We start from the raw sequence: 27,777 nt of genomic DNA, 5'->3' as shown, positions 1-27,777 counted from the left end.
TGGAGAAAGGTTGGAACACCTGTCAGGTTTTTATTGCTGTCTGTGCCTCCATTACTACAGAGATTCACCTTCTCTTATTTTTCCTGTTTAGCATTATCAGTGAAGGGTAAAGAAAATTCCACATTTTGGATTGTCCCCAAACAGGGATAGAGGGGAAGTCTTCCAATGGGGACACTATTTCTGGTGACCCTGTTTAAACCCGGGATTCCGTCACTTTGAAGAGATTTCATTTGATTTCCTGTTTGGGCTATGGGACAGGAAGTGAAGGGAAATCTCCGTAAGAGGGATACAGATGGCAAAAAAACTTGACAGAGGTTAACATCCTCCCTTACACTATCCAAAATGGAGAAAAAATGCTTTGGTTTTATTTCTACTTTAAGATGAGAATTGATTTAACTCAAAATAAACTGTACTTCTCTTTTAATGTTTTATTTAGATGCCTTATGTTGAAAGGTATTTTGCACAACGACACTTTGATTCCTCCTTTGAGCCTTGTTTGAAAAAGCCCAAACTCGACTATTCAGCATTGTGCAAAAAGAAGAAAACTGAGGAGTTCATACCACTAGATGCACCATCAGAAAAAGAGAGTTCATCAGGGTTCTCAGAGACCAGGCACTATGGATCAGTCAAAGGTCAATGTGAAAAACCAGGAGTCAATAAAGATTTCGTAAATGGTTTAGATAATGAAGCAAAAGGAGGATCATCTAGGAATTACAACTCTGAAACTCATATTAGTAGGAAGGAGTCCAAACTTGACTATTCAGCATTATGCACAAAAAGGAATTCTGAGGAGTTCATACCACTGGGAACACGGTCAGAAAATTCGAGTCCGTCAGTGTTCTCGGAGAACAGCTACTATGGATCAGACAAAAGTGAATATGGAAAAGAAAGAGACGGTGAAGATGTCCTAAATGGTTTTGGCAATGAGGAAGAAACAGGACCATCTAAGAATTACTCCTCAGAAGCTCGTTATTCTAGGATAAAGTCTAAACCTGACAATTTAGCCTTAAGTAAAAAGAGGAATAATGATCAGTACATATCATTGGAAACACAGTCAGAAAATCAGAGTCCATCGGGGTCCTCAGAGACCAGATACTATGGACCAGATAAAGGCGAACATGAAAGATCAAGATTCGGGGAAGATTTCCAAATTGGTTTTTACATTGATAAAAAACCAGGACCATCTAAAGATTACTCTTCTGAGCCTCCCCTTAGTTGGAGAGAGGACAGCAATAAAAACCAGCAAATCTTGGGACTTCCTAAAACAGACAAATGGCAAAATAACAATTCTGAGGCAGCATTTTCAGAAACCAGTACAGCTTTTATAGGACCACTTTACCAGCCCCCTCCTCAAGTTGATACTGTATCAAGAACCACCAATAATGAAAACAGTAAGTCTCCCTCCTTTAGGATTACAACTGTGGTATCGGGGAAAGAAGCAGGTAGAACAAAAAGTGAGGGTGAGATGGATTATGAGATGCAGCAATTTTACAAAGAACTTCATCAACTTGAAGCTGCTACTGATGACCATAATGTCATTCAGACAACTGCTAATAGTCCACAGAATTGTAGCTCCCACCAGAGCAATGCACCAACAATCCAGGAGGTCAGAGATCATCCTAATCAAAAACCTTCCTCGCAACTTTGTAACCCTTTACCTTGTAAACCATCAGCTCTCAATCCTCCTAGTTATCCTACTGAAGCTCCATTCTCACCAGCTGAGTATCCTACGTTACCTCCTTTTAATAACCAGGATTCTTACGATAGACCAGTGCCAATTGATAGAACCAATTCTTCTTTTGTAAGCCGGTCATTGCCACCTCCATGTTTTCAAGGTCCTCCTCCACCTGCTTTTGATAGAACAAATTCTTCTTTTGTAAGCCAGTCATTGCAACCTCCCTGTTTTCAAGGTCCTCCTCCACCTGCGTTTTATAGAACCAATTCTTCTTTTGTAAGCCAGTCATTGCAACCTCCATGTTTTCAAGGTCCTCCTCCACCTGCCTTTGATAAAACCAATTCTTCTTTTGTAAGCCAATCATTGCAACCTCCATGTTTTCAAGGTCCTCCTCCACCTGCATTTGATAGAACCAATTCTTCTTTTGTAAATAGGTCATTGCCACCTCCATGTTTTCAAGGTCCTCCTCCACCTGCCTTTGATAGAACCGATTCTTCTTTTGTAAGCCAGTCATTGCAACCTCCATGTCTTCAAAGTCCTCCTCCACCTGCCTTTGATAGAACCAATTCTTCTTTTGTAAGCGAGTCATTGCCACCTCCATGTTTTCAGGGTTCTCCTCCACCTGCTTTTGTTGGAAATCATAGTCCACCTCCTCCAAGACACAACTATCCATTGATTTTCGAAAGGGAAGATGATGTACGAAACTCACTATATCATGAAAATGAGAAAAATCTCAGTGTGAATGATGACCATCCACGGCCTACCGCTCATGCTCCATGGCACAGCTCACATGTGCTGCCTGAAAACAGGCTTAGCCCTCAGGGTAGAAGTTTTACAGAGCCAGTTTCTAGACCTCCTTTTGAATCCTCACAACAAGAATATCAGCGGGAAGACTTTTATGAACAGAAAGGTAGATTTCCACCTGCCTTTGATAGAACCAATTCTTCTTTCGTAAACAGGTCATGTCCTCCTCCACCTGCCTTTGATAGAACCAATTCTTCTTTTGTAAGCCAGTCATTGCAACCTCCATGTCTTCAAAGTCCTCGTCCACCTGCCTTTGATAGAACCAATTCTTCTTTTGTAAGCGAGTCATTGCCACCTCCATGTTTTCAGGGTTCTCCTCCACCTGCTTTTGTTGGAAATCATAGTCCACCTCCTCCAAGACACAACTATCCATTGATTTTCGAAAGGGAAGATGATGTACGAAACTCACTATATCATGAAAATGAGAAAAATCACAGTGTGAATGATGACCATCCACGGCCTACCGCTCATGCTCCATGGCACAGCTCACATGTGGTGCCTGAAAACAGGCTTAGCCCTCAGGGTAGAAGTTTTACAGAGCCGGTTTCTAGACCTCCATTTGAATCCTCACAACAAGAATATCAGCGGGAAGACTTTTATAAACAGAAAGGTAGACTTCCACCTGCCTTTGATAGAACTGATTCTTCTTTTGTAAACCGGTCATGTCCTCCTCCACCCGCCTTTGATAGAACCAATTCTTCTTTTGTAAGCGAGTCATTGTCACCTCCATGTTTTCAGGGTTCTCCTCCACCTGCTTTTGTTGGAAATCATAGTCCATCTCCTCCAAGACACAACTATCCATTGATTTTCGAAAGGGAAGATGACGTACGAAACTCACTATATCATGAAAATGAGAAAAATCACAGTGTGAATGATGACCATCCACGGCCTACCGCTCATGCTCCATGGCACAGCTCACATGTGGTGCCTGAAAACAGGCTTAGCCCTCAGGGTAGAAGTTTTACAGAGCCAGTTTCTAGACCTCCTTTTGAATCCTCACAACATGAAAATCAGCGGGAAGACTTTTATGAACAGAAAGATAGACATTTTAATGAACTTTTACCCCAAGGTGGTAACGTGTTAAATGAACAATATCCTTCTAGATTCAGGGATGAAGCTAAATATACAGATTCAAAAAGAAAACTGGTGCTTTTAAGGGGCGTCCCAGGCTCAGGGAAAAGTACACTAGCAAGGTTAGTATTGTACGTACGAATAGTTGGGATTATACAGTATGTTTGTGCACGCGTGCATATATATATATATATATATATATGTGTGTGTGTTCTTTTTTCATATAGGTTATTTTTATAAGTATGGCCTCTCTAATGCAATACATAAAGACGAACTATGAGTAAAATAAAATAAAATTACCGGTTTGTTACATGATTGTTAGAGCAAAAGAGACCCTTCAGACACTCCTATATGCTTTGTTAGTGGAATAGATAATCCTTTAAGCATGTATGGTATAGAGTGATTTACAGTAACACTGCTCTGAGCTTAAAGTATATGTATAGCCATTATAGGGTTAAAACCTGTCGGGGTATATTTTTATCTCAGAGATGCAATAGAAAGAGAAAATCTCTTTAAAGTTAGAGGAATTGCCCTCCATTCAGTTGTCACAAGAACGGGTGTCCCCATTTGAAGGCTTGTTGCCTCCTCTTGTTCTGGTGACATCTCTAAAAATTTTAGATTTCCCGTGACATCTTGTCCCCGTGACAGTGATCACCAGTACAGATAGGGTGAGTCTTTCCAGCAGGGACGATGCTAAAAAAAATCCTGACAGAGGCTCGAACCCTCCCCTAATCTATCTATAACTAAAAAATGTTTGCTTTTACCTATGCTTTACAAAGGTATGTGAATCTTATTAGGCTGCATTCACATGGCTGCAAGTGTGGTGGTCAGGAGTGGCTGCCAGTGAGAATCAGTAGATTCCTGCTGGAGGTACTAAACGCTGCATGCATCCTCTGTATGTGACCAGCAGCAGTTGTTCGCGGCAGCTGTCAGTTTATTACTCTGTGGTAATCAATGGCCATAGCAGCCGCTGTTTGCATGTAGCCGTTCATCTGAGAGGTTATGTGCGAATAAAGCCTCAGCCAATTCTACAGCCAGTTTGCATGCAGCCATAGTACAGAGTGTTGCTGCTTCTAGAGCCGCCTCTCAATGCAGCAAACTACTCGCACCAAGCACCGTGTGAATGTCCCCTTAAAGTATTTTCTAAACGTTTTACTGTTCAGACAAGCAATTTAAAAGCTGACTTAAAAAATGGTGCTGTGTACTAGGCATAACCCTACATTGTCTGGTGGTTTTAATACAAGAACCTTTAATGTGCTGCTAGACGGCTTTTAAATCCTTAGCTTCACTCTGCTTGTCAGCGAGGAAAAGGATGCAACCAATATGCATTAGAAGGTGCTTGTAAGGTAATTTGTTTTCAAAATGGCATGCTAATTGTACATGTATAAGATATGACACTTGACAGCCTGCTTATCACACCCGAGAGAATGAAGAACAGGCTCAAATCTAGAAAACTTTACTCTTCACTTACTGTGATATTTTAATTTAGAAAATGCACAAATAGTTATCAGAAATTGATTTGTTCATGAAAAAAAAACATTGGTTTTCCCATGTTACACGTTTTAAATTTACCTAATTTCACAGTGTTCTGCTTGATGAGTGTCCTAATGGCATTGTCTTCAGCACTGACGATTACTTCTGCCAGGAAAATGGATATACATATGATGTGAAACTGCTAGGAGATGCACATAACTGGAATCAGAACAGAGGTGAGATAAGTGACTGGCCTGAAATGTCCTAATGTGCAGAAATGAAATAGAGAAACGCACCAATGCCAATGCTACATATGTGTTGGTTGTGTGATGTTTATTTATAGCATGGTACTACATATATGTGTTGGTTGTGTGATGTTTATTATAAAATGAAAGGATTAATGTAGTTGAAATTTTTCTACCCTCCCCAAGAATTTTGACCAAAGCATATATCCACCCTACAACCCACATATACATGGTGTCTTCTACTCTCTTTAACCACTTTACCACCGGAGGATTTTGCTGTCTTACGTCCAGGCCACTTTTTGCGATTCGGCGCTGTGCGAATTTAACTGACAATTGCGCGGTCGTGCAACGCCATACCCAAACGAAATTTACGTCCTTTTTTCCCCACAAACAGAGCTTTCTTTTGGTGGTATTTGATCACCAGTGCGCTTTTTACTTTTTGTGCTATAAACAAAAAAAGAGCATTTATTTTGAAAAAATAACAATATTTTTAACATTTTTTTTATATGAAATTCCCCCCCAAAAAAATGTAAAAATCTAATTTTTTTTTTTAAAATTTTTGGCCAATTTGTTTTCTGCTACCTATGTTTGGTAAAAAAAATCACGATAAGCGTATTTTGATTGGTTTGCGCAAAAGTTATTGCGTTTACTAACTACGGGAAAGATTTCTGTAATTTTTGGTGTTTTTTTTTTTTTTTAACGCGTAATGGCGATGATCTGCGATTTTTTTTTTTTTTTTTTTTTTTTTTTTTTTTTTTTTTTTTTTTTTTTTTTTTTGCGGGACTGCGACATTGCGGCGGACAGATCGGACCCTTGACTGACATTTTTGACACTTTTGGGGGTACCAGTGACATTACTGCAGTAATCGGTGCTATACATATGCACTGTTACTGTAAAAATGACACCGGCAGTGAAGGGGTTAATTTTATTGGAGAGGGAGGGGTTAATGTATGCCTGGTGCTTACTGACGTGTGGGGGGGAGGTGACTGAGTGACAGAAGTACAGATCGGATGTTCAGCTATGCTGAACACTCCGATCTGTCAGTCCCTGTCACTTAGGAGATCCGCCCGCTCTGTTTACACAGGCGCGCGGATCTCCTCACTCGATTCCCCGACGATCGGGGTAGAGCAGCGGCGATCGCCGCCGCTCCTCCCCTGGCCCGACTCCCGCTGTGAATGAAAACAGCGGGAGCGCGCCTACAGGGGAAGGAGTCCAGCGACGTAGGTCTACATCGCTGGACGATAACGAACCACTTTGCCGCAGTACGCTCAATGTAAGCGGTCGGCAAGTGGTTAATTAAAGCTTATTCACAGCCATTACTATTGAAATAAATAGAAGCGGCAGCAGGCATGCACCATACCAGAAGTTTTTTTTTTTTTTTTTTTTTTTTTTTATATTTTAGCCAGATTTTTGGTACTCGACTGGCTGCAGTGTAAAGATTCTGGAGATGGCAGTGTTGTAGGTAAAGTATATATTATAGTAGGTGTTGGGGAGATGAAGGGATAGCAAAGCATAAAACACACTTATCCTTTAGAATACATAAGCAGTTTGTCATGATTGAGTTAGACTCAGAGGCCAGTGGCTATAGCAGTGGAAAGGCTCACACAGAAAGAAGATGGATATTGACACAAGCAGATTCCCCAGGCGGGTCACGTGGGTTCACCTGAGGTGCGGGGTCTAAGCACTAACTGATCTTCACCAAAGCTCCCGATAGTAGAGATGGGTTTCGCTGTGTGCTAGTGCCAGCTGCGCAAGCTAGGGTGTGATAGCAGATGGTGTAGGGATCAAGCAGAAGTATAGTCTGTAAACAAGCCAAAGGTCTGTAACAACCGGTTTACGGTTAGGTTCAAGCGGAAGCATAGTCAGGGAACAAGCCAAAGGTCAGTAACGAATGTTAATAAAGATGCGGATGGCAGCAGGAGCATAGGGGCAAGATATTGCCTGGAGAAGAGCACCATAATCTGGCAAACAGGGCTAAAGTAAGACTTGCAAAGGAAGAGCATGTTCACCAGAAAAAAGATAGAATGTTTAAATATATCAACAAGCTCTACATAGACAAAAAATGTTAAATCATAAAACCATTAAAGTGCAATAAACTTAATATAACAAATTAATAAAGTGCTTGTGCAACCTGGTGTCCTGTGTTGCAAAACACAGCTGACCGGTCATTTCACAAGCCTATGCCCCGTACAGTTAGAAAACACTCCCTTAGGCTCACACTTAACCCTTTGATCACTACTGTATTAACCCCTTCCCTGCCAATATCATTATTACATTAACAGTGCAATTTTTTTGCACTGATTAATGTAGTAATGTCACTGGTCCCCCCCCCAAAAGTGTAAAAAAAAAATGTAAATTAGGGGTCCAATCTGTCCGCCGAAATGTCGCAGTCCCGCTAAAAATCGCAGATCACTGCCTTTACTGGTAAAAAAAAATAAAAATGACATAAATCTTTCCCCTAGTCTGTAGACGCGATAACTTTTGTGCAAACTAGGGCTGCAACTAACCTTTATTTTCATAATCAATTAGTTGGCCGATTTTTATTGTTTCGATCAATCGGATAATAACCTAAAAAGAGTGTAGTGTATAATTTGGGTAATATGTAAAAGTTAACAAAAAAAAAAAAAAAGGCAATTTATTCCTAAACATCTCTTTGTAGTGGTGAATATACATAACCAACTCTATGGTTAGGGAGCAAAATCCCTAATCCACTGTGAGAATAACAGGCAGAAGAGATATACTGTATATACTATTAGAGGTTGAATCTGGTAAATATCATCAGACCCAGAGATCACATTTTTTATTTAAAGAGAAAAAATTAGACAGATTTTTGCAGATTTTCAGATGGAATCGTAATATATTATGTATGACGGACTCCCTTGTCATAGGCAGGTGGATTCATAGAAGCTCCCTGCCCCTGCTGTCACTTAAGCCGGCTATACAAAAACAATGTCTTCCTTCAAAAACACGTTCATTTTAAGAACATTCGTTCAATTTTCTATTTGTTAGTGGGGTCAAATCAATGTTCGTTTTTGACCAAAGTGACGAAAAAATTTGAAGGAACAGAATAAAAAAAAATTCTTGGTCAAAGGAATTTTAGGACTGTATGTGGTTTCCGTTGAGAAATTACATTCATTTAAAAACTGAATGTTCAAGTGAATTTTTTCAAATTACATTCTTTCATTCAGTGAATGTGTAAAGATTTTTCGTATGAATATTCTCATCCAAAAATCGGTGTATGGCCAGCATAAGGCTCGGTTCACTCCTATGCAGTTTCCTTTTGATCTGTTTCTGCAGTGCTTTTTGCTGTGATTTTGTGTTTTGTGCTTTTGCACATGCGATTTTGCTGCGATTTGTGTTTTGCAAAACGTATGTTTTTTTTTTTTTGGGCAGATAAAAAAACGCAAATCGTGGCAAAAACGCACTACATGCTTTTCTGCAGCTTCTCCATTGAATTCTATTGAACCAGAAAAGCAAAAAAAACACCGTTTTGGGTTGAAAAAATTCCCTGCCCCTTTCCATATACGCAGCAGCTGAAAAAAGCATAGATGTGAATGTGTCCCATAGGAAACCTTGTTAAATGAACTGTAGTGCGTTTCTACAGAAGCACCAAAAAACGCATAGGTGTGAACCAGAAGTTTAGTAGCAGCAGCATGCTTTTTTGTATCACCTGTCATAATGGGGGTACAAAAGGAGCAGATAAATCGCTACTTTAAGGGGTTCATTTATACTGTGGAACAGTGAAAGTAAATAATATTAAAAAATAAGTAAAATAATATTTATTACTTATATCATAGTTCTAAAAATAAATACACCCAGAAGTAGGATTCATGGGCATTTTAAGTAGACCTCAGACATGAAGCTATTTGACGGGTGGAAGGGAGATATAAATGTTTTATATTAAAGTAGTACTAAAAGCTGAAACTTTTTTTTTTTCATGGATAGAATAATTTTAAATATAATGCACACAATGCTGGTAAAAGTTTACTTTATATGTGATTGTAATGCCTTTTATATTACCCCCAGTCTATCAGCCTCCACCTTCTCTGAGTTCAGATGCTCATCTTCCCTGCACAGAGTCTTTAAAGTGATTTTTCTTTTAACACAACAAACATGTTATACTTACCTGCTCTGTGTAATGGTTTTGCACAGAGCAGCCCAGACCTTGCTCTTCTGGGGTCCCCCACCAACGCGTCTGGCTCCTCCTGCCTTCAGAGTGCCCCAATAGCAAGCTGCAATGTATAGTAGAGTGCCCCTATAGCAAGGTAAAAACAACTTCTGCCTTTAGAACCAATCACTTCCTGCCTAGGACTACATGTCCCATGAGGCATTGCTCCTCACGCATTCACAAGTTCTCAGGCACTTACTGACATGTATGAACAGTGTACTGAGCTGTATGTGTGCTGCACTGTATTTCCTGATATGTAAACAAATAATGCATTCTGTATGCAGGCCAGCTAATCAGCTGACCAACTAATCGGTTATGAAAATAGTTGACGACAATTAGTTGTCGATGAATGGATTTGTTGTTTTGGCCCTAGCGCAAACCAAAATACGCTTATTGCAATAATTTTTTTTTTTTTTACCAAAAATATGTAGCAGAATACAAATTGGCCTAGAAGGATGAAAAATTTAGATTTTATTTTTTTTTTTTTTTTGGGAATGTTGTATAGCAGAATGTGCAAAAAATATAGTTTTTTTCAGAATTGTCGCTCCTTTTTTTTTTTTTTTTTTTTTTTTTAGTTTATTGCGCAAAAATAGAAATCGCACAGGTAATCAAATACCACCATAAGAAAGCTCTATTTGTGGTGGTACATTTTGGTACAGTGTGGCACGATTTCACAATTTCCTGTTAAACTAACACAGTGCCAAATCGCAAAAATGGCCTGGTCATTAAGGGGGCAAATCGTTCCGGTCCAGAACTGGTTAAAGTAGTTCTAAATACAGGTTTTTTTTAACCTTTTAAAGGAGAACAGCCAAAGCTGAGAGCCTGAGCTGGCTGCTCCTGCCCCTCCACAGCCCAGGCTCCAGTGAGTGCGGGGAGACAGAGCAGAGAGCTGGCGACTGGCAGTGAGCGGTGTTTGATCACTCGGTTCTCTGCTTAGAGCCAGTGGTGGACAGAGGCAGCATTGGTCTGATGCTGCATCCACCTAGGTAAATATGATTTTAAAAAAAGTATGTTTCCCATACTTTTTTTAACCACTTGCCGATCGCGCTATAGCCAAATGACGGCTACAGTGCGGCCGACTAGTTCTGGGATGCCGTGATCGCGCCTGCTGCGGGGTGCGGGTGGCGTACTCTGTGATCGCATCGTGTGGTGAACACTGCTGATCAGTGAATAAGGTAACGAGCCAATCATCGGCAGCGTGACAGCATAAGAGAGCCTGGCTTTTGTAAAAGGGACATGTACACTGATAATCAGGGCACTGATTATTGGTGTCCTTATTATCAGTGCAGTCCCAACAGTGCTCATCAGTGAAGCCTCCTCAGCACACATCAGTGAAAGAGAAAAATTACCGGTTTGTAAAATTTTATAACAAACTATGAAAGTTTTTTTTTTTTTTTTTTTTTTTGTAAAAAAAAAAAAAAATTTCAGCCTTTGTTTATTTAGAAAAAAAAAAAAAAAAACCCAGTGATGATTAAATACCACCAAAAGAAAGATCTAAAAATTTAATTTGGATACAGTGTTGCATGACCGCGCAATTGTCATTCAAAGTGTGACAGAGCTGAAAGCTGAAAATTGGCCTGGGCAGAAAGGAGGTAAAAGTGCCCTGTAGGCAAGTGGTTAATGAATTCTCTGCAATAAGGTAAAAAACCTGGGTGCAGCTCCCCCCTCCTGAGCCCCATCTCGATCAAGCTATATGCATGAGAATGGCGGCTCCCCTGTGTCTTTCTCCTCATTGACTCACACAGCAGTGTGAACCATTGGCTGCTGCTGATGATAATCACAGCTATTGAGTCAATGAGGAGAGAGCGGGGGCGGGGCCGGGACGCTCTCTGTGTGTGGTATGAGCAATGTCCAACCTTTAGAGTTCATGCTGGCTTAAAAAAACGCTGCTCCTAGAGGAATTTAGCGCTTTGTCTGTAGAAGCAACTAATATGCCCCTAATTGACCTAATGTGCGTGGACACATATATTTTAGGTCCGCATTTGGAGGCAGGAAAAAAAACCCTTCTGTTTTGCGGTTTTTAAAGTTGTTTTCAGGCAGAAAAAAAAAAAAAAAACGCTGGACACTAGTACAAATGACACTCAAAATGTTTTATTGTTTTTTTTTTTTTCTGCCAAGAGCACTGGCGCTTTTTTTTGAGCCAGTGTGCATGGACCCTTAGAATCACTTTAACACAAAAAAATAGTGTTAAAGTGATTCTAAGGGTCCATGCACACTGGCTCAAAAAAAAAACAACTGAAAAATAGTGAAGACCACCCAATAGGCGCAATAAAACTTTTTTTTCCATATTAGGACTATATCTTGTGTGTTGTATTTAAAGTAATGTTTGTTTCTGTTTGTACCCCAGCCCAGAAAGCAATGGATGATGGGAGGTCACCTATTATAATTGATAACACCAATATTCAGAGCTGGGAAATGAAACCGTATGTACAAATGGTAAGATTGATAAGCTGGAGATAAGGCAGAGATTATGAAATGTGTAGATAAACCCAGCATATTGAATTTGCTTATAAGGTAGCACTACTATCCAGAGACACTGCTGGTTAGACATAAATACCAGCTGGGTTGTTATATTTTGGAGTTTGTTTTCCCTTGGCTTCCACATATTGCCTCCCATGGCTTTTTCCAAGCAATTGCATTGGATGGAGTTTTTTTTTTTTTTTTTTTTTTTTTTTTCAAATAATTGTAGTTTAGACAGAAATCCTGTGTGTGTATTTTACTAGCATATAATTGTAATAGTTCACACAGGCATTAAAAGGCAGTCCTTTGAGAGGCATTAAAAATGCCACTAAAACGCCTATACACAAGATACCATAGACAGCACATTGTGTTGTTCAAACTGTCAAAACATGAAGTGTTAGCATTGCTCCGCTTCAAAATTAAAGCCTCATGTTGAGTCAGAAGAGTTTGAAGCCTTTCAGCGCCTTCCATTCAAGTCTATGGTAACGCTTAGCAAACGCTCTGGTAAGCATTTGTGGTGCCATATTGGTGTGGTTGCGGCACGTTAAAATTAGTTTATTTCTGTCATTTTCCGTTTGTGGAGCAGTTTAACTGTCATCAAACGCACCGAAACCGCGCATAGGGCTTTTTATGGAGAGTTTTTAACACTTGTAAAACGCCCCATACTAAAGCTCATTGACGCCCATGCTAACGCAATACAAACGCTATAGGAGCGTTTAAGCATTAGAGATTTAGTCAACAAGCCCTTTCTGAACACAATTTCACTTTATTCTTTTAGTAAATCCATCAAAAACCTTTTTTCTTTGTAAAGTATGTAATTATCAATGTACAGTGCCCCCGCATTTCAGGCTTCAACCATAAAGATATAAAACTGTCATTTTTTGTGAAGAATCAACAAGTGGGACACAATCATGAAGTGGAACGAAATTTATTGGATATTTCAAACTTTTTTAACAAAAAACTGAAAAATTGGGCGTGCAAAATTATTCAGCCCCCTTAAGTTAATACTTTGTAGCGCCACCTTTTGCTGCGATTACAGCTGTAAGTCGCTTGGGGTATGTCTCTATCAGTTTTGCACATCGAGAGACTGAAATTTTTGCCCATTCCTCCTTACAAAACAGCTCGAGCTCAGTGAGGTTGGATGAAGAGCGTTTGTGAACAGCAGTTTTCAGTTCTTTCCACAGATTCTCGATTGAATTCAAGTCTGGACTTTGACTTGGCCATTCTAACACCTGGATATGTTTATTTGTGAACCATTCCATTGTAGATTTTCCTTTAGGTTTTGGATCATTGTCTTTTTGGAAGACAAATCTCTGTCCCAGTCCCAGGTCTTTTGCAGACTCCATCAGGTTTTCTTCCAGAATGGTCCTGTATTTGGCTCCATCCATCTTCCCATCAATTTTAACCATCTTCCCTGTCCCTGCTGAAGAAAAGCAGGCCCAAACCATGATGCTGCCACCACCATGTTTGACAATGGGGATGGTGTGTTCAGGGTGATGAGCTGTGTTGCTTTTACGCCAAGCATAACGTTTTGCATTGTTGCCAAAAAGTTCGATTTTGGTTTCATCTGACCAGAGCACCTTCTTCCACATGTTTGGTGTGTCTCCCAGGTGGCTTGTGGCAAACTTTAAACTACACTTTTTATGGATATCTTTAAGAAATGGCTTTCTTCGTGCCACTCTTCCATAGGCCGGATTTGTGCAGTATACGACTGATTGTTGTCCTATGGACAGAGTCTCCCACCTCAGCTGTAGATCTCTGCAATTCATCCAGAGTGCTCATGGGCCTCTTGGCTGCATCTCTGATCAGTCTTCTCCTTGTATGAGCTGAAAGTTTAGAGAGACGGCCAGGTCTTCGTAGATTTGCAGTGGGCTGATACTCCTTCCATTTCAATATTATTGCTTGCACAGTGCTCCTTGGGATGTTTAAAGCTTGGGAAATCTTTTTGTATCCAAATCCGGCTTTAAACTTCTCCACAACAGTATCTCGGAGCTGCCTGGTCTGTTCCATGTTCTTCATGATGCTCTCTGCGCTTTAAACGGACCTCTGAGACTATCACAGTGCATGTGCATTTATACGGAGACTTGATTACACACAGGTGGATTCTATTTATCATCATTAGTCATTTAGGTCAGAGATCCTCACTGAACTTCTGGATAGAGTTTGCTGCACTGAAATTAAAGGGGCTGAATAATTTTGCACGCCCAATTTTTCAGTTTTTCATTTGTTAAAGTTTGAAATATCCAATAAATTTCGTTCCACTTCATGATTGTGTCCCACTTGTTGATTCTTCACAAAAAATTACAGATTTTATCTTTTTATGTTTGAAACCTGAAACGTGGCAAAAGGTCGCAAAGTTCAAGGGGGCCGAATACTTTCGCAAGGCACTGTACATGGGAGCAACAATATTTGCTCATTACATGCACTGCTTTCTTTGTAAAAAAAAAAACAAAAACAGAAAAAATATTTGCGCTCAAGACAAGAGATCAACAAAACATACATGTACAAAAAGGCAGCTAGCTCGATAGGTAGATCACAGTCCCACATAGAATTAAAAACAGATTTGGAGCTGCGCCATATGTATAAAAAAAAAATAAAATAACAAAAACAATGAAGTCCAAAACAGTCCTTTGATAAAGCAGGAGAAAAAAGGAAGGGACCAGATCCCAGCCAGCCAATCACCAGTGCATAGCAGGAAAGCCTATTCACACCCTGTGCTGACACTCGTAGCTCCTTACCAGAAGGTTTGACCCTCTTTTCACAGAGCGGTCAAATAGGCACCAAAGGATAAAACACTTGGCGTGATTGATAAATCCTAATTGCATTTCCCAGCAAAGTCAGGCTTCATGGTTTGGGTAGATGGTACATGTCACAGAATCCCGTAACGCTGTCTCTAGCAAATAACCTCAGGGAGGGACAAAGGGACAGCCAATAGTGAAGTACGTAAAACCATACAAAGTTTAATTAAGGTATTGCACTTACATGGATATCATCATAAAATCAGCATTTTATTTAAAAGAACTGCGGTGTGTGGCGTGCTCCACATCGATACATCCGCCTTACGCGTATCGTCAAATATCTGACATCAGAGGCGTGGTTTAGCGACGTGAGCACGCATAATAAAGCCAGACACCCGGAAGTGACATACCAGGAAGCAGTCACCCCGTGCGTTCCTCCCATTGCAATGCCGTAACCAAGCAGACAGGAAACAACAAAGCTCTAATCGGCCTATGTTCCAGAGACCGCCGGAAATGGGAGACACAGTGGAACAAACGAGCCGGACAAAGGCTAAAAAATTAATCAGGCAAATAATCGGTTTATGAGACCGATAGCTGCCAGAAAAATTCACTTACTAAAGCTGATAAGACATAAAAGATTAAGAAAGACTTATTAAATGAGGTAATATAACATACATAAATATATGAAAAAAAAGGGCCACAAAAAATGGCCCACACTCATCTAGACGCAATATACAACACTAGAAATAAATCAATGTTAAAAAGCATAAAATGCAAACAATGAAGCAAGGTCAGGATGAATTATTTTAGCGATTAGTGATGTGGCAATTAACGTCCCACTCGACATTCATTCCCCACGATGAGTATGTTCTCATATCAAATATCCAGCGGGTCTCAAGCCTGGAAATCTCCCACCGGATATTGCTACCTCTCCAGTGGGGAGTGAATTTGTCGATGCCCCAAATCTTGGTGCCAGTGGGATTTTTAGCATGATATTTGGCATAGTGCTTGGATACACTATGTTTAAGGAAACCCCTTCTAATGTTTCCAAGATGCTCATTCACTCTAACCGCCAGAGTCCTAATAGTGCGGCCTATGTATTGTAGGCCGCAGGGACATTCGAGCAAATAGACCACATTAGTGGTGGAACAACAAATGAAAGGTTTTATCTGGAAGTTCTTAGATGTAACAGTTGACTGTAACTCACATATTCTCCTGCCAGGTAGGACATTGACCTGGCATACTGCACACTTCCGACATGGAAAAAAAACATTCAAATTTTGAAAAAAAGAAACACGATTGGGTCTGTCTAAAACATTAGGGGCAACCTGTAGGTGCAGAGGGGGAACCCCTCTAAAGACAACTGGAGGGGCCTCAGGTAGGCGGGGACCCAACACACCATCATATCTGAGGACTCCCCAGTGCTTTTTAAAGATGCCTTTAACATCTCGATATTGTCTTGAAAAGGTAGTGACAAAAGAGAAACCAAACCTATCAGGATCAACAGGGGCCTTACTTTTAGCCTCCAATAAAGAAGATCTATCCCGTTGGCCTATATCATGAATGATGGAGTCTAGAGTAGTTTCATTGTAGCCCTTATCCAGAAATATGCTTTTAAGGACATATGCCTGTCTCGTATAGTCCTCCCTCTCAGTACAGTTATGGCGTAACCTAAGAAACTGACTCCTGGGGACTGTACCCAGCCAAGAGGGGTGGTGGCAACTGCCTTGTTCAATGAAACCATTGCGGTCAGTACTTAAAGTACTGGTCACAATGGAATCATTCCTAATCTCAATCTTAAGGTCTAGAAAATGTAATTTCTCTTACGTCCTTCGACAGTCGCCGCCCACTCAAGTCTTCACCAATGGGTATTGACCTTTGCTCCGCAGGAGTAGCTAGGCACAAGATTTGTTAATAACAAAAGCTTTTAGCATAGACACACCCCTAGGGGCTGTCCCCTTAGTCAATACCTCCCTGCACCAGCATTCCCAACTCAGTTTGATCTTGCCTAGCTTAGGAGTAGCAGGCTTTCCTGTGCTGGGGCTTCTCAGCCTTCTACCCTTTTTTTGATTTTATTTCAAGTATTTTTCTTTTCTTTACTAGCTGTTATTTTGTCAGCTTTAGTTTAGGGATCTTCGGATGAAGATGATCATGCGGAGCTGGGTCTCGGACTGGCCGCCCTGGATCCCAGGGCTGAGGGCCAGATGGATCCCCAGCCTGCCATCGAGCGTTCAGCTACGGTTCGCCCTGGCGCCATGAACGACCCATCCCAGGGATGCTGCCTGTGAGGTGGCTACCTCACTGGACGCCATTCTGCGGTCTTGTGCTGCAGTCCACAGCGTCCTGGCTGCGGCACTCCCTGTCGTCTTGATAGCGGTTTGTCGCTGGAGACTGCTCCCCACGCCATCCGGTACGGTAAGCACCTTCTGTGTGGGGACCATCTGTGTGGGTGTCAGTCTGTGGCTGTGTGTACCCCCATGTCTGTATGAAGTGCGGGCTCCCTGTCAGATCCCTGTATGGGTTAGCATGCCTTTGTGGGCTGCGAGGGGGGGGGGGCCCTCCCGCTCTTCTGTGAGTTCTGTCTGGGGCAGATTGGGTGCAGACATGCTTGAGCGGCAGCCGCTGTTGCGGGCCGCCATTTTTTTGCAGAAATGCTATGGACGGCCCTGTCTCTGTACAGCGCTGTGTTTTGGCGCCACTCGCCGCCATTTTGGCGGGCCGCGCTCGTTCGAGCACATGTCGGCGCCATTTTCTTGTAGCCTCTATCCCTCAGCCGAGCGGCCATTTTTGCGGAGCCTTCATAGGCTAAATCAGTCAGCCTGTTATTAAATCACTTCCTCTCTCTCTGGAACAGCGATCGGTGGCAGCAGCCTGTTTGTGCTCTCTCCAGGTTTTTCCTTCATTGTCCTGTCATTCCTTGCTCAGTGTTCTCTATCCCTGCGGGATCGGTGCATACAGTAGTGTACGGTGGGCTGCGCTCGCCGTGGTGTTAAAGGGCCAGTACCTTTTTTTCCGTTCATTGCTGTGGGCATGGATTCTCAGGATAGCAAGTTTCCCCCCGCCCTGGTGGGGGACCAGGGGGCTGTTGCTCCCCCCGAGGGGGCTGATCTGGCCACGGTAGTGGCGTCCTTAGTTTCTCAGATGCATGTGCTGATGGCTGAACGATCCGCAAAAAGGGCCAGGTTATCCATTTCCTCTGATTCAGAGGGCGATGTGGCTGCTGTGGCTGGCGTGCCCTTCTCAGGGTCTCGCTCATCTCTGGACCTTATGGGGTCTGAGGGGGAGGCGGAGGTGGAAGGGGTTGATGTTTCTCCCCCTGGCTCGCCTGAAGAGCTTGCACTCATGGATGAGCTGATTGCCTCCATTAAGGATACGTCGCACCTGGAGGAGGAGCCGACTCCTCCTGCTAGGGTGTCCTCCTTTGGGACGCAAAGAACCCGCAAATCAGCACAGGTTTTTCCCTGCCCTGCAGAATTTCTTCATACTGTTAATGAGCAGTGGCGCAATTTAAAGAAGCCCTTTACAGTGCCGAATAAGTTTAAACTGCTTTATCCGTTTGCGCCCTCCACCGACGAGCGTTGGTGTGTGGCGCCTCAGGTGGATCACGCGGTAGCCGTTTTAAACAAAGCTACCCCGGTTTTCCGGGACCCTACGGACAGGAGGTTGGAGTCTCTTGCCCGTCATGCCTATATGGTTGCTGGTTCTATGCTAAAACCTATTTTTGCTTTGGTTATGGCGGCCCAGGCGGTTGCCGATTGGACGAAGGTGCTCAGGCGCACCCTGGTGGCTGATTCGACTCCGCCTACCACGTTAGCTATGGTGGATCAAATCCATCAAGGAGTCATGTACTTGTGTGATGCGGACTTGAATTTAGCTCCTTTGGCTGCACGCCTGTCCAGCGTGGCGGTGCTGAACCGTCGTCTGATATGGCTGAAAAGTTGGTCGGTCAACCAATCTTCTCGCAAGACGTTGGCGGACTTTCCCTACGTGGGATCTCGCCTTTTTGGCGAGGCTTTGGATACTCTGATCAAAGGAGTTACGGGGGGCAAGAGTACTCTCTTACCCCAGAATCCCAAGCACAAATCTTTCCGTGGCAAACGGAACTCCTCGTTTAGGCCCTCTCAGGGGTCCTTTCGTGCCTTTCGGTCGCAATCCAAGGGCAAGCCCTTCAAAGGCCAAGGCTGCCAGAAGAAGCCGTGGGCGGGTAAGCAAAAATCCGGCCAGTCCGGTTCGTCAACCCACGCCAATTCCGCCTGAAGGGGCGCCCTCACCCGTTTCTGGGGTGGGGGGACGTCTGCGCGGTTTCCTCCAACCTTGGCTGTTCCGCATTCAGGACAGATGGGTTCAGGAAATCGTTCGATCTGGTTACAAGATCGAATTTCTCTCTCGGCCGGGTGGCAGGTTTTTTCCCTCAAATCTTCAGCTGTCTCCGGAGCGCTTGCAGGATCTGCACCTGGCGGTGCGGGCCCAAGGAGTGGTGGTTCCGGTGCCTCATCGGGACAGATTTCGGGGGTTTTACTCCAATCTGTTCACTGTGCCCAGAAAGGAGGCCATTCCCACTTTGATCAAGGCTAGAAAAGCCTCTTCGGGGAAGATTTACTACCGTACTTGGAAAGCATACTTTGCCTGGTGTGAGTCCAGGGGGTATTCCCCTCGCTCGCACTCGGTGTCGAGAGTGTTGGCTTTCCTCCAAACTGGAGTGGACCAACGTTTGGCGCTGGCCACGATTAAGGGCCAGATTTCTGCGCTAGCCGTTCTTTTTCAGCTTCCTGTGGCGTCAAATTCATTGGTCCGCACCTTTGTTAAGGGGGTGCGATATTTGGCCCCTCCTAGGAGGGAGCCTTTGCCTCCATGGGACTTGAACCTAGTTCTGTCCGTGTTGCAACATGCTCCCTTTGAAAAGATCAGGGAGATCTCGTTGCCTCTGTTGTCCAAAAAGGTGGCTTTTTTGGTGGCGATCACTTCGGCTAGCAGGGTGTCCGAGCTGGCGGCTTTGTCCTGCAGCTCTCCCTACTTGGTGGTTCATAAGGATAAGGTGGTCTTGCGACCTAACCCGTCCTTTCTGCCGAAAGTGATCTCGGATTTTCACCTTAATGAGGAAATTGTCTTGCCTTCACTCTGCGCGAAGCCGAATCATCCTAAGAGGTTGCCTTACATTCCTTGGATGTTGTCCGGGTGATCAGGGTTTACCTGTTGTCCACTAAGCCTTTTCGCAAGTCGGATTCCCTCTTTGTCCTTCCTGAGGGACCTCGGAAGGGCATGGCGGCGTCGGCTGCGACTATCGCCAAATGGATTAGGCAAACCATTGTGCAGGCCTATGCCTTGAAGGAGAGGGTTCCTCCCTTCCCTGTAAAAGAGCACTCTACCAGGTCATTGAGTACGTCTTGGGCTTTCCGGCATCAGGCTTCTGTGGCCCAGGTGTGTAAGGCGGCAACTTGGTCGTCCGTTCACACCTTCTCAAAGTTTTATAAGGTGGATGTTCAGGCATCGGCCGATGCCTCCTTTGGCCGTAAAGTTCTCAGTGCGGCAGTGCCTTAGGGACCCTTGTTTTGGGTCCTTGGCTGTTGGGGTGTTTTACCCCTGGGTTACTTGTTTTTCCTGGGTTGTTGCTCCTGTTGAGCACGTTTTTCCTGTTGCCCAGTTGGTTCTCTTACTGTGTGTAAGGTTCCTTTCTCTGATGTGGGTACTGCGTTGCTTTTTTTGCGGCTACGTTTCCCACCCCTCAGGTCTACACTGCTTTGGGACATCCCATTGGTGAAGACTTGTGAGTGGGCGGCGACTGTCGGAGGACGTAAGAGAAAACGGAATTTTTGTAAAATCTTACCGTAAAATTCCTTTCTCTTGAGTCCTCCGACAGTCGCCTCCCCCCGCCCCTCTTTTGGGGTTTTTGTGTACTCTTACTGCTATGCTACCAAACTGAGTTGGGAATGCTGGTGCAGGGAGGTATTGACTAAGGGGACAGCCCCTAGGGGTGTGTCTATGCTAAAAGCTTTTGTTATTAACTAATCTTGTGCTTAGCTACTCCTGCGGAGCAAAGGTCAATACCCATTGGTGAAGACTTGTGAGTGGGCGGCGACTATCGGAGGACTCAGAGAAAGGAATTTTACGGTAAGATTTTACAAAAATTCCGTTATTTTGGTTGCCAGCTTCGTGTTGCAATATTATGCCCAACGAATTAGAATTGAGTTCCTCAATAAACAGGTCAAGAGATGTTCTATCGCCATCCCAAAGGAGGAGGAAGTAATCTAAATAGCGCTGCCAGAGAACCAACTGGGGTCTCTGGTGGGCATAGATGACATCCTCCTCCCATTTGGCCATAAACAAGTTTGCCATGCTCGGCGCAAATTTTTCGTCCATGGCGACTTAGGAGCCACCAAACCAAAAATAATTGTGCTGCATGGCAAACAGCAATAAAGACCAAATAAACTGTCATTGGATGGGTATGATAGAATCATCTTTATTCAGGAAAGTCTCTACTGCACCATAGCCGTCTTCATGGGAAATAATAGTGTACAGTGAATTAACGTCCGCTGTAACTAAAAGATAGCTTTCTTTCCATTGTACACTACTCAAAAGATTAAGTACTTGTGTAGAGTCCCTGAGATAGGAGGTAGTATTTGTGATCAATGGTTGCAGGTACCCGTCAATATACTTCCCAGTTCGGCTTGTGACAGTCGATTCCACTAATGATGGGTCGACCCGGTGGATTGTTGGGATTTTTGTGTACCTTGGGAAGATAGTATATGACGGGTACCCGCGGGGCCACAGGGACCAAAAAGGCCTTCTCTTTCTTGGTACGTATGTGATCCCTATAACCCTTATCGACCAGCAATGACTGCTCTTTTTTGTATTTATGGGTGGGATTCATAGACAAAGAGCGATAAGTATCACTATCAGACAAAAGTCTGTGCATTTCCGTGTTGTATGCTGTTTTGTCAAGAACAACAATTCCCCCACCCTTGTCCGCTGGTCGGACAACTGTCTTCACGTTTCTTTAAGGTTTTTAGACCATCATTGAATCTGAACTCGTTCCTATCATTCCTAATATGAAGGTTTTCTACTTCTTTAATTACCAAGTCCTTGAAGACTTATAGAAGGGGCAATAAAGCCCGGAGGGTTAAATAAAGAAACCTTAGATAGTCCTGAATGCCTTATTCCATCAGCCACCAACCGGTGTGGTCTCTAATGTGGTTAGACATAACATACCATCTAATATTAATCTTACGGATGTACTTCTGTACATCCATAAATAAACTAAACCTGTTGATTGGTTTTGTTGGAGCATATTTAAGACCATGATCTAACACTAACTTTTCATTATCGATGAGAGGGGCCGAACTTGGGTTGAAGATGCCGGCATCTATTTTGTCCCTTTTTTTTCTTTTTTTTGTTGGTTCCTCCTCCCCCCTCTGGTCCTTCTCCTTATTCTAAATCCTGAAAGTTGTTATCCCTGGGTCTGTGAAAACCCCCTTGTCTAGTGGAGTGAAAGGGATCAGGACCTAACCCTGACCGATTAGGTTGGTCATGATGATTAACCCTTCGTGGAGTATTATAAGGGTGGTTGGTGATGTACCTGTTATCTTCCCCATCACTGTAATACTCATCCCTATCAAGGGGCTCAAAACGGTTATAGGAGGTGCCACCATCTCTCCATGGGGAGCTATAACCTCCATAACCGCCGTAATAATTCCCCTAATTATGTTGATTATCCCCATAGCCCTGATAAAGGCGAGGGGGATAATGGCAAGGTCTACCACCTTTACCATTATTGGCAGGTTTACGTTTATTCCTTCTCCCTCTGGCTTTATTCCACCTCCTTTGGGTTGGTGTTCCAGATACTCTATCGTAGGTATTCCCAGATTGGGAGGCATTCCCAGATTGGGTAGCTAGGTTAGAACCAGATATTGAAGGCTGATTCCCTGCATCACCTCGTGGCTCATCTTTGTACTGCTTTCTTTGTACCCTGGTGAGCCTCTTATCTCATTGCAAATCTACTGGAAAAGGTCGGTCTGACTGGATGTAATAGACTCTGCAGTGTCTGGTAGCCAAAGATCATGTGCTATGGACCAACAGCCTTTGGCCCCTTACACACGAGAGCGTCTAGCTGCTATTTATTCCTCCCAGCATTTTAAAGGCAAAGATTCAGCATCCAGACTTGCAGCTCGTTAAAATCTACAGCAGGCTGAAATATGCTGTAGCTGGATGGGTTAACCAGTGTACAGAGTGGTACTTACATTTAGGAGCCTATTTGTTCAGGGACGAATGCCTTGAATGCAGGTTTTCTGCATCCTGGGCATTCGTCCCTGAACCCATAGGGCCCAAATGACAGTACCATGCGATACAGCTTTCAGCCCTGTCCAGCTGTAGCCTGCCATAGACTTTGGCCAAGAGGGACAGGCCGAAGCTAGATGCCCCCCCGTGTACCCCGTTTGGACACAAGGGATGCACAGCAGCTAGATGCTCCCCCGCATATTTGTTAAGCAAAATGTACTTTTGCTCTAAATATTGTATTTATTTGGAAATGCTGACAAATGTCATAGCTAGTCATAATGTATATCAAAGGCTGTTATTAGAGTTGCTAGCATAAGTTAGTCTCTAGAAACATGTATTGGTTACCACGAATACTTTATATATAAATTATATTTTATTACTATTATCTTTCATTCTTTCTGCATTACTTGTGTTTTCAAAAGCTAGAATGTTAGGGGGGATTGTGGGGGAAGAAGCCTGACATCAGTCTTCCAAGATGCTTTTTGATGGCCTAGGCTCCTGGTCATTGGGAATTCATAAAAAATGGTATTTCTTTATACTGTACACTACTTATCTTTCCTGTGTTAAATGTTTTTAGATATTTTGTTACATTTAGGCTTTGTTGTGGGGCCTGATACAAAATGTCTGAGGTCGTGTTTTTTAATCACAAGACTCTCGGTGCTGGGCATGTAGAAAGAAAATCTCTACTCAGAATCCAGGCTGAGACAAAGACCAGGCAGACTCAAGTTTTAGGATCCTCTGTGCTGAAATGATGCTGGAAAGTTATTCTTCGTGAGGGATGAAACTGCATAATTTTTGTTTGTATTTTTTGTCTAGTTGAAAGAGAGAATTCTTTTTAGGAATAATTATTAAGGAGATGTTTTTAGCTTGAAATAACAAGGACCTCATTGTTTCAAAATACAACTTCGTGCAGAAAAAAAAAAACCTTTCTTCCCATTTTGTCATTTTGCTATTTCTTTTCCAGGCTTTAGAGAGCGGTTATGCTGTTGAATTCCTTGAGCCGGATACGTGGTGGAAATTAGACCCACATGAATTGGAAAAGTAAGAAGCTGTATATGGTGGAATATGCAATCTAAATATAGATTAGGGTTTCTTAACGTCAGTCCTTGGTGGCTTTCCACCTATAGGAAATAGAAAAGGAAGAAGTTATTTATGGTGAAAATTGCTATTTCAATATACTGTATGTGTTTGTCAACTTTGGTTCTTGGTGGTAGACAGCTGTGCCTTAAGTGTCACAACTTTGTAGGCCTTTTACATATGGGCTTATTTTGTATACAATATTTTTTGCATCAGTGATCTTTTAAACCTAGATTGTAATGAGTGCTGACTATTGGGGTGAATTCACACACAGTGTAGTAACAGGCGTTTTTACTGCATTGTAAAACACCCTTCACTGCAAGGACACACAGAAAATAATTTATTTTCTGTGTGTCCTTTTCACAATGCAATGCAGTATAGAGATGTGCTAAAATGCAGGTATGCTGTATTTTATCGCAGTGCACTGTGCAGCATCGCATGGTGCTTTATAGCAGCGCAGGGAATCACATCGGCATACAGCGATATGAATGAAGTGTAATTTTGTTTAGCAAAAAAAAAAACACAGTGGTTATTAAATACCACCAAAAGAAAGCTCTATTTGTGTGAAAAAAATTATAACAATTTCATATTGTTACAGTGTAGCATGACTGTGCAATTGTCACTCAAAGTGTGACAGCGCTGAAAGCTGAAATTTGGCCTGGGCAGAAAGGGGGTAAAAGAGCCTAGTAGACAAGTGGTTAAAGCCCCACTTCTGGGCACCAGAAAAAAAATACCATTAGAGTGGGACCTCCCCATATTGAGAGGTTTAAATGCCTGGTAATTCTAGGGGTAGAGGAAAAGCTGTAAACATTTCTTATCTTGGGCATTGGCATTCTTTCTCCATACTGTGTCACTGTGTGAAATTTCAGCAACTCAAAATGGTATTCAGTAGTTTGTATGGCCCCCACGTGCTTGTATGCATGCCTGACAATGTCGGGTCATGCTCCTTTTGAGATGATGCATGGTGTCCTGCGGTATTTCCTCCCAAATCTGGACCAGGGCATCACTAAGCTCCTGAACAGACAGGTGCAACCTGGTGGTGTCAGATGGACCAAAACATAATGTCCCAGAGCTGTTCTGTTGGATTTAGGTCAAGGCAAGTGTGGTGGCCATTCAGTGGTATTAATTCCTTCATCCTCTAGGAACTGGCTGCATACTCTAACCACATGGGGCCTAGCATTGTTGTGCACCAGGAGGAACACTGGACCCCCTGCATTAGTGTAGGGTCTGACAATGGGTCAAAAGATTTAATCACAATACTTAATGGCAGTCAGGGTGCCATTGTCTAGCCTGTAGAGGTCTGTGCTTCCCTCCATGGATATGCCTCCCCAGGCCATCACTGACCCACTACCAAGCTGAACGATGTTACAGGCAGCATAACGCTCTCCACGGCTTCTCCAGACCCTTTCACATCTGTCACATGTGCTCAGGGTGAACCTGCTCTCATCTGGGAAAAACACAGGATGCCAGTGGCGGACCTGTCAATTCTGGTGTTCAATGGCAAATGCCAATCAAGCTCCACATTGCCAGGCAGGGAGCACAGGGCCCACTAGAGGGCATTGGGCCCTCAGGCCACCCTCATTCACACCAGTGGCCTGCTGGAGGTCATTTTGTAGGGCTTTGGCAGTGCTCATCCTGTTCCTCCTTGCACAAAGGAGCAGATACCAGTCCTGCTGATGGGTTAAGGACCTTCCTTGGTCCTGTCCATCTCTCCTAGAGTAACTGCCTGTCTCCTGGAATCATCTCCATGCTCTTGAGACTGTGCTGGGAGACACAGCAAACTTTCTGACAATGGTACGTATTAATGTGCATTCTCGGAGAAGTTGGAATGCCTGTTCAAACTCTATAGGGTCCAGGTAACACCTCATGCTACCAGTAGTGACACTGACCCTAGCCAAATGCAAAAATAGTAAAAAACTGTCAGAAAAGATGAGTAGAGAAAATAATTTCAGTGGCCTGCCACCTGTAAAACTATTCTGTTTTAGAGATCATCTCATTGTTGCCCATCTAGTGCCCCTGTTTCATTAACACCAAAGGAGCTGAAACTGATTGCCTCTTAACTGACCAAATCAATATCCCAGGAGTTTAATTGACTTGATACTATACTCTGATTAAAAAGTGTTCCTTGAATTTTTTTGAGTAGTGTATGTATGTGTATGTATGTGTGTGTATATATATATATATGTGTATATATATATATAATATATATATATATATATATATATATATATATATATATAATCTCTATTGCACACACTTCTATGTAGTAATACTGCAGCAATACGGAACATAATGTAGGAATTTAAATATTTCTGTTAAGGCAAAAGCAGCTTAGTCTGTGGCATACCATAAAGACACGAGGATCTTTTCAGAAGACCAAAATATTAAAATAAGTGAAGGAATAAAGGGGATTATGAAAAAAAAATGAAATGCAATCTTGCATAAGGCTGAGAATTTTGAAATGTAAAATCAACATTGTTGAATTATGTGCCTCTTTTACAGGAGGAATACCCATAGAGTGCCCCGTGAGAAGATTTCACAGATGTTGGATCGCTTTGAGCATAATATGAATGTTGGCGTAGTTATGAACTCTGTTGAACCCCGTCGTGTACGCCAGAGACGCCCCCCTCCAGAGAACAGGCAGAGGTGGGGAGCCTCTGTAGACTATACATCACACAGCTCATCATTCCAGATCAGATAGCTCACGTGCTCTATAAATGCAATAGCATTTAGAAATGATGGACCTATACTAACTCAGTATCGAGGAGAACATTAGGGCAACATTTTACAGAAAACTCACATTCTGCCTTTTGTGTGCAGAACCTTTCCAAAGCGTGAACAGTGTTTTTATACGTTGTTCCTGGACAATAACTTTTTAGTTTATTATTTTAGTGTATTGTTTTTGTCTTTGTGTGAATATAACTTTAAGTGACCGACCTAATATTTGTTTTTTATGAAGGATCTCAGGGTAAGTCTCCCCGTTTTCTTTGTTTTTAATATGGAGATAATTTTTTTTTTTTTTTTTTTAATCTGTAAATAATTTATTTCCGTTTTTTGATTTAAGGAGACAGTTTTTCTGACTCTATACTTCTCCAGTAAATATTTAACTTTGGGGGTAAAATAAATCTGTTGTATTCCTTAACCTAATAGTCATCACTGTAAAACATTCAAATTGCTCAAAATGTATTTTTTTTTTAACCAAATATTAACTTTATCACCTGTACATTGAAAAGAAAATGTATCATTTTAATTTATGCTTAATTATTTGCTTTAAAGTGGATGTAAACCCTCTCCTATATCCAGTGAAGTGAACAGCCTCAGATGATATACAGAGATTAAACAAATTTCCCTACATAAGTTTTACTTGTATATCTGCTGTGTTCAGCTTTCTGGACTGTTTAGAAAGTGCACATCCTGTTAGTATTTTCTCTTCTTGATTCACCTGTGGGACGGAAGTTTGGTCATACACTGTGAGACTGCTGATTGGAGGAAAGGCGCACACACCCCCTCTCCACTTAGGCAGAAACATAAAGAGCTGTGCTGTGAATAGACCAGCTCTCTGCTAATCTATTTATAGCACCCACCCCTACACAGAATTCAGCCTGGTTTAATCTCAGTTGACGTAGAACTTGTCAGAAATTGATAACAGAAGAACAGAGCAGGATAAAGCTACGGCACTTAGAGCTTTGAAGAGAGATAGGTAAACACTACAGATAGATGTGGTCAGATTTTATGAATCAGGTTTACATCCACTTTAAAGTAATTTGTAATCTTGCAACAGCAATTGCAAAAAAA

The 27,777-nt window shown here is 42.5% G+C and overlaps 1 protein-coding gene and 1 long non-coding RNA gene across 2 annotated transcripts in view; one reads left to right on the top strand and one right to left on the bottom strand.

Moving 5' to 3' along the window:
- Positions 1–27,126, top strand: part of LOC309548523 (uncharacterized protein) — a 32,885-nt gene extending 5,759 nt beyond the window's left edge. The window contains exons 2-8 of the mRNA XM_082248485.1: positions 437–2,287; positions 2,645–3,089; positions 3,519–3,672; positions 5,135–5,259; positions 11,784–11,872; positions 23,870–23,946; positions 26,485–27,126. Of these exons, the coding sequence (XP_082104611.1) occupies positions 437–2,287; positions 2,645–3,089; positions 3,519–3,672; positions 5,135–5,259; positions 11,784–11,872; positions 23,870–23,946; positions 26,485–26,683 (2,940 nt within the window). The 3' untranslated portion in view covers positions 26,684–27,126. The remainder of the gene's footprint in view (positions 1–436; positions 2,288–2,644; positions 3,090–3,518; positions 3,673–5,134; positions 5,260–11,783; positions 11,873–23,869; positions 23,947–26,484) is intronic.
- Positions 2,186–3,255, bottom strand: LOC309548524. The gene is made up of 3 exons (XR_014224995.1): positions 3,156–3,255; positions 2,652–2,801; positions 2,186–2,297 (listed from the first exon to the last, which is right to left on the bottom strand). It is a non-coding gene; the product is annotated as an uncharacterized lncRNA (long non-coding RNA).
- Positions 27,127–27,777: the final 651 nt, after the last annotated feature.

This window comes from Pelophylax lessonae (genome assembly GCF_965119305.1).
Source record: "Pelophylax lessonae genome assembly, chromosome: 2".
Taxonomy (NCBI): Eukaryota; Metazoa; Chordata; class Amphibia; order Anura; family Ranidae; genus Pelophylax; species Pelophylax lessonae.
The sequence above is the reverse complement of the archived record's forward strand: the minus strand, read 5'-3'. Positions and strand labels throughout refer to the sequence as shown.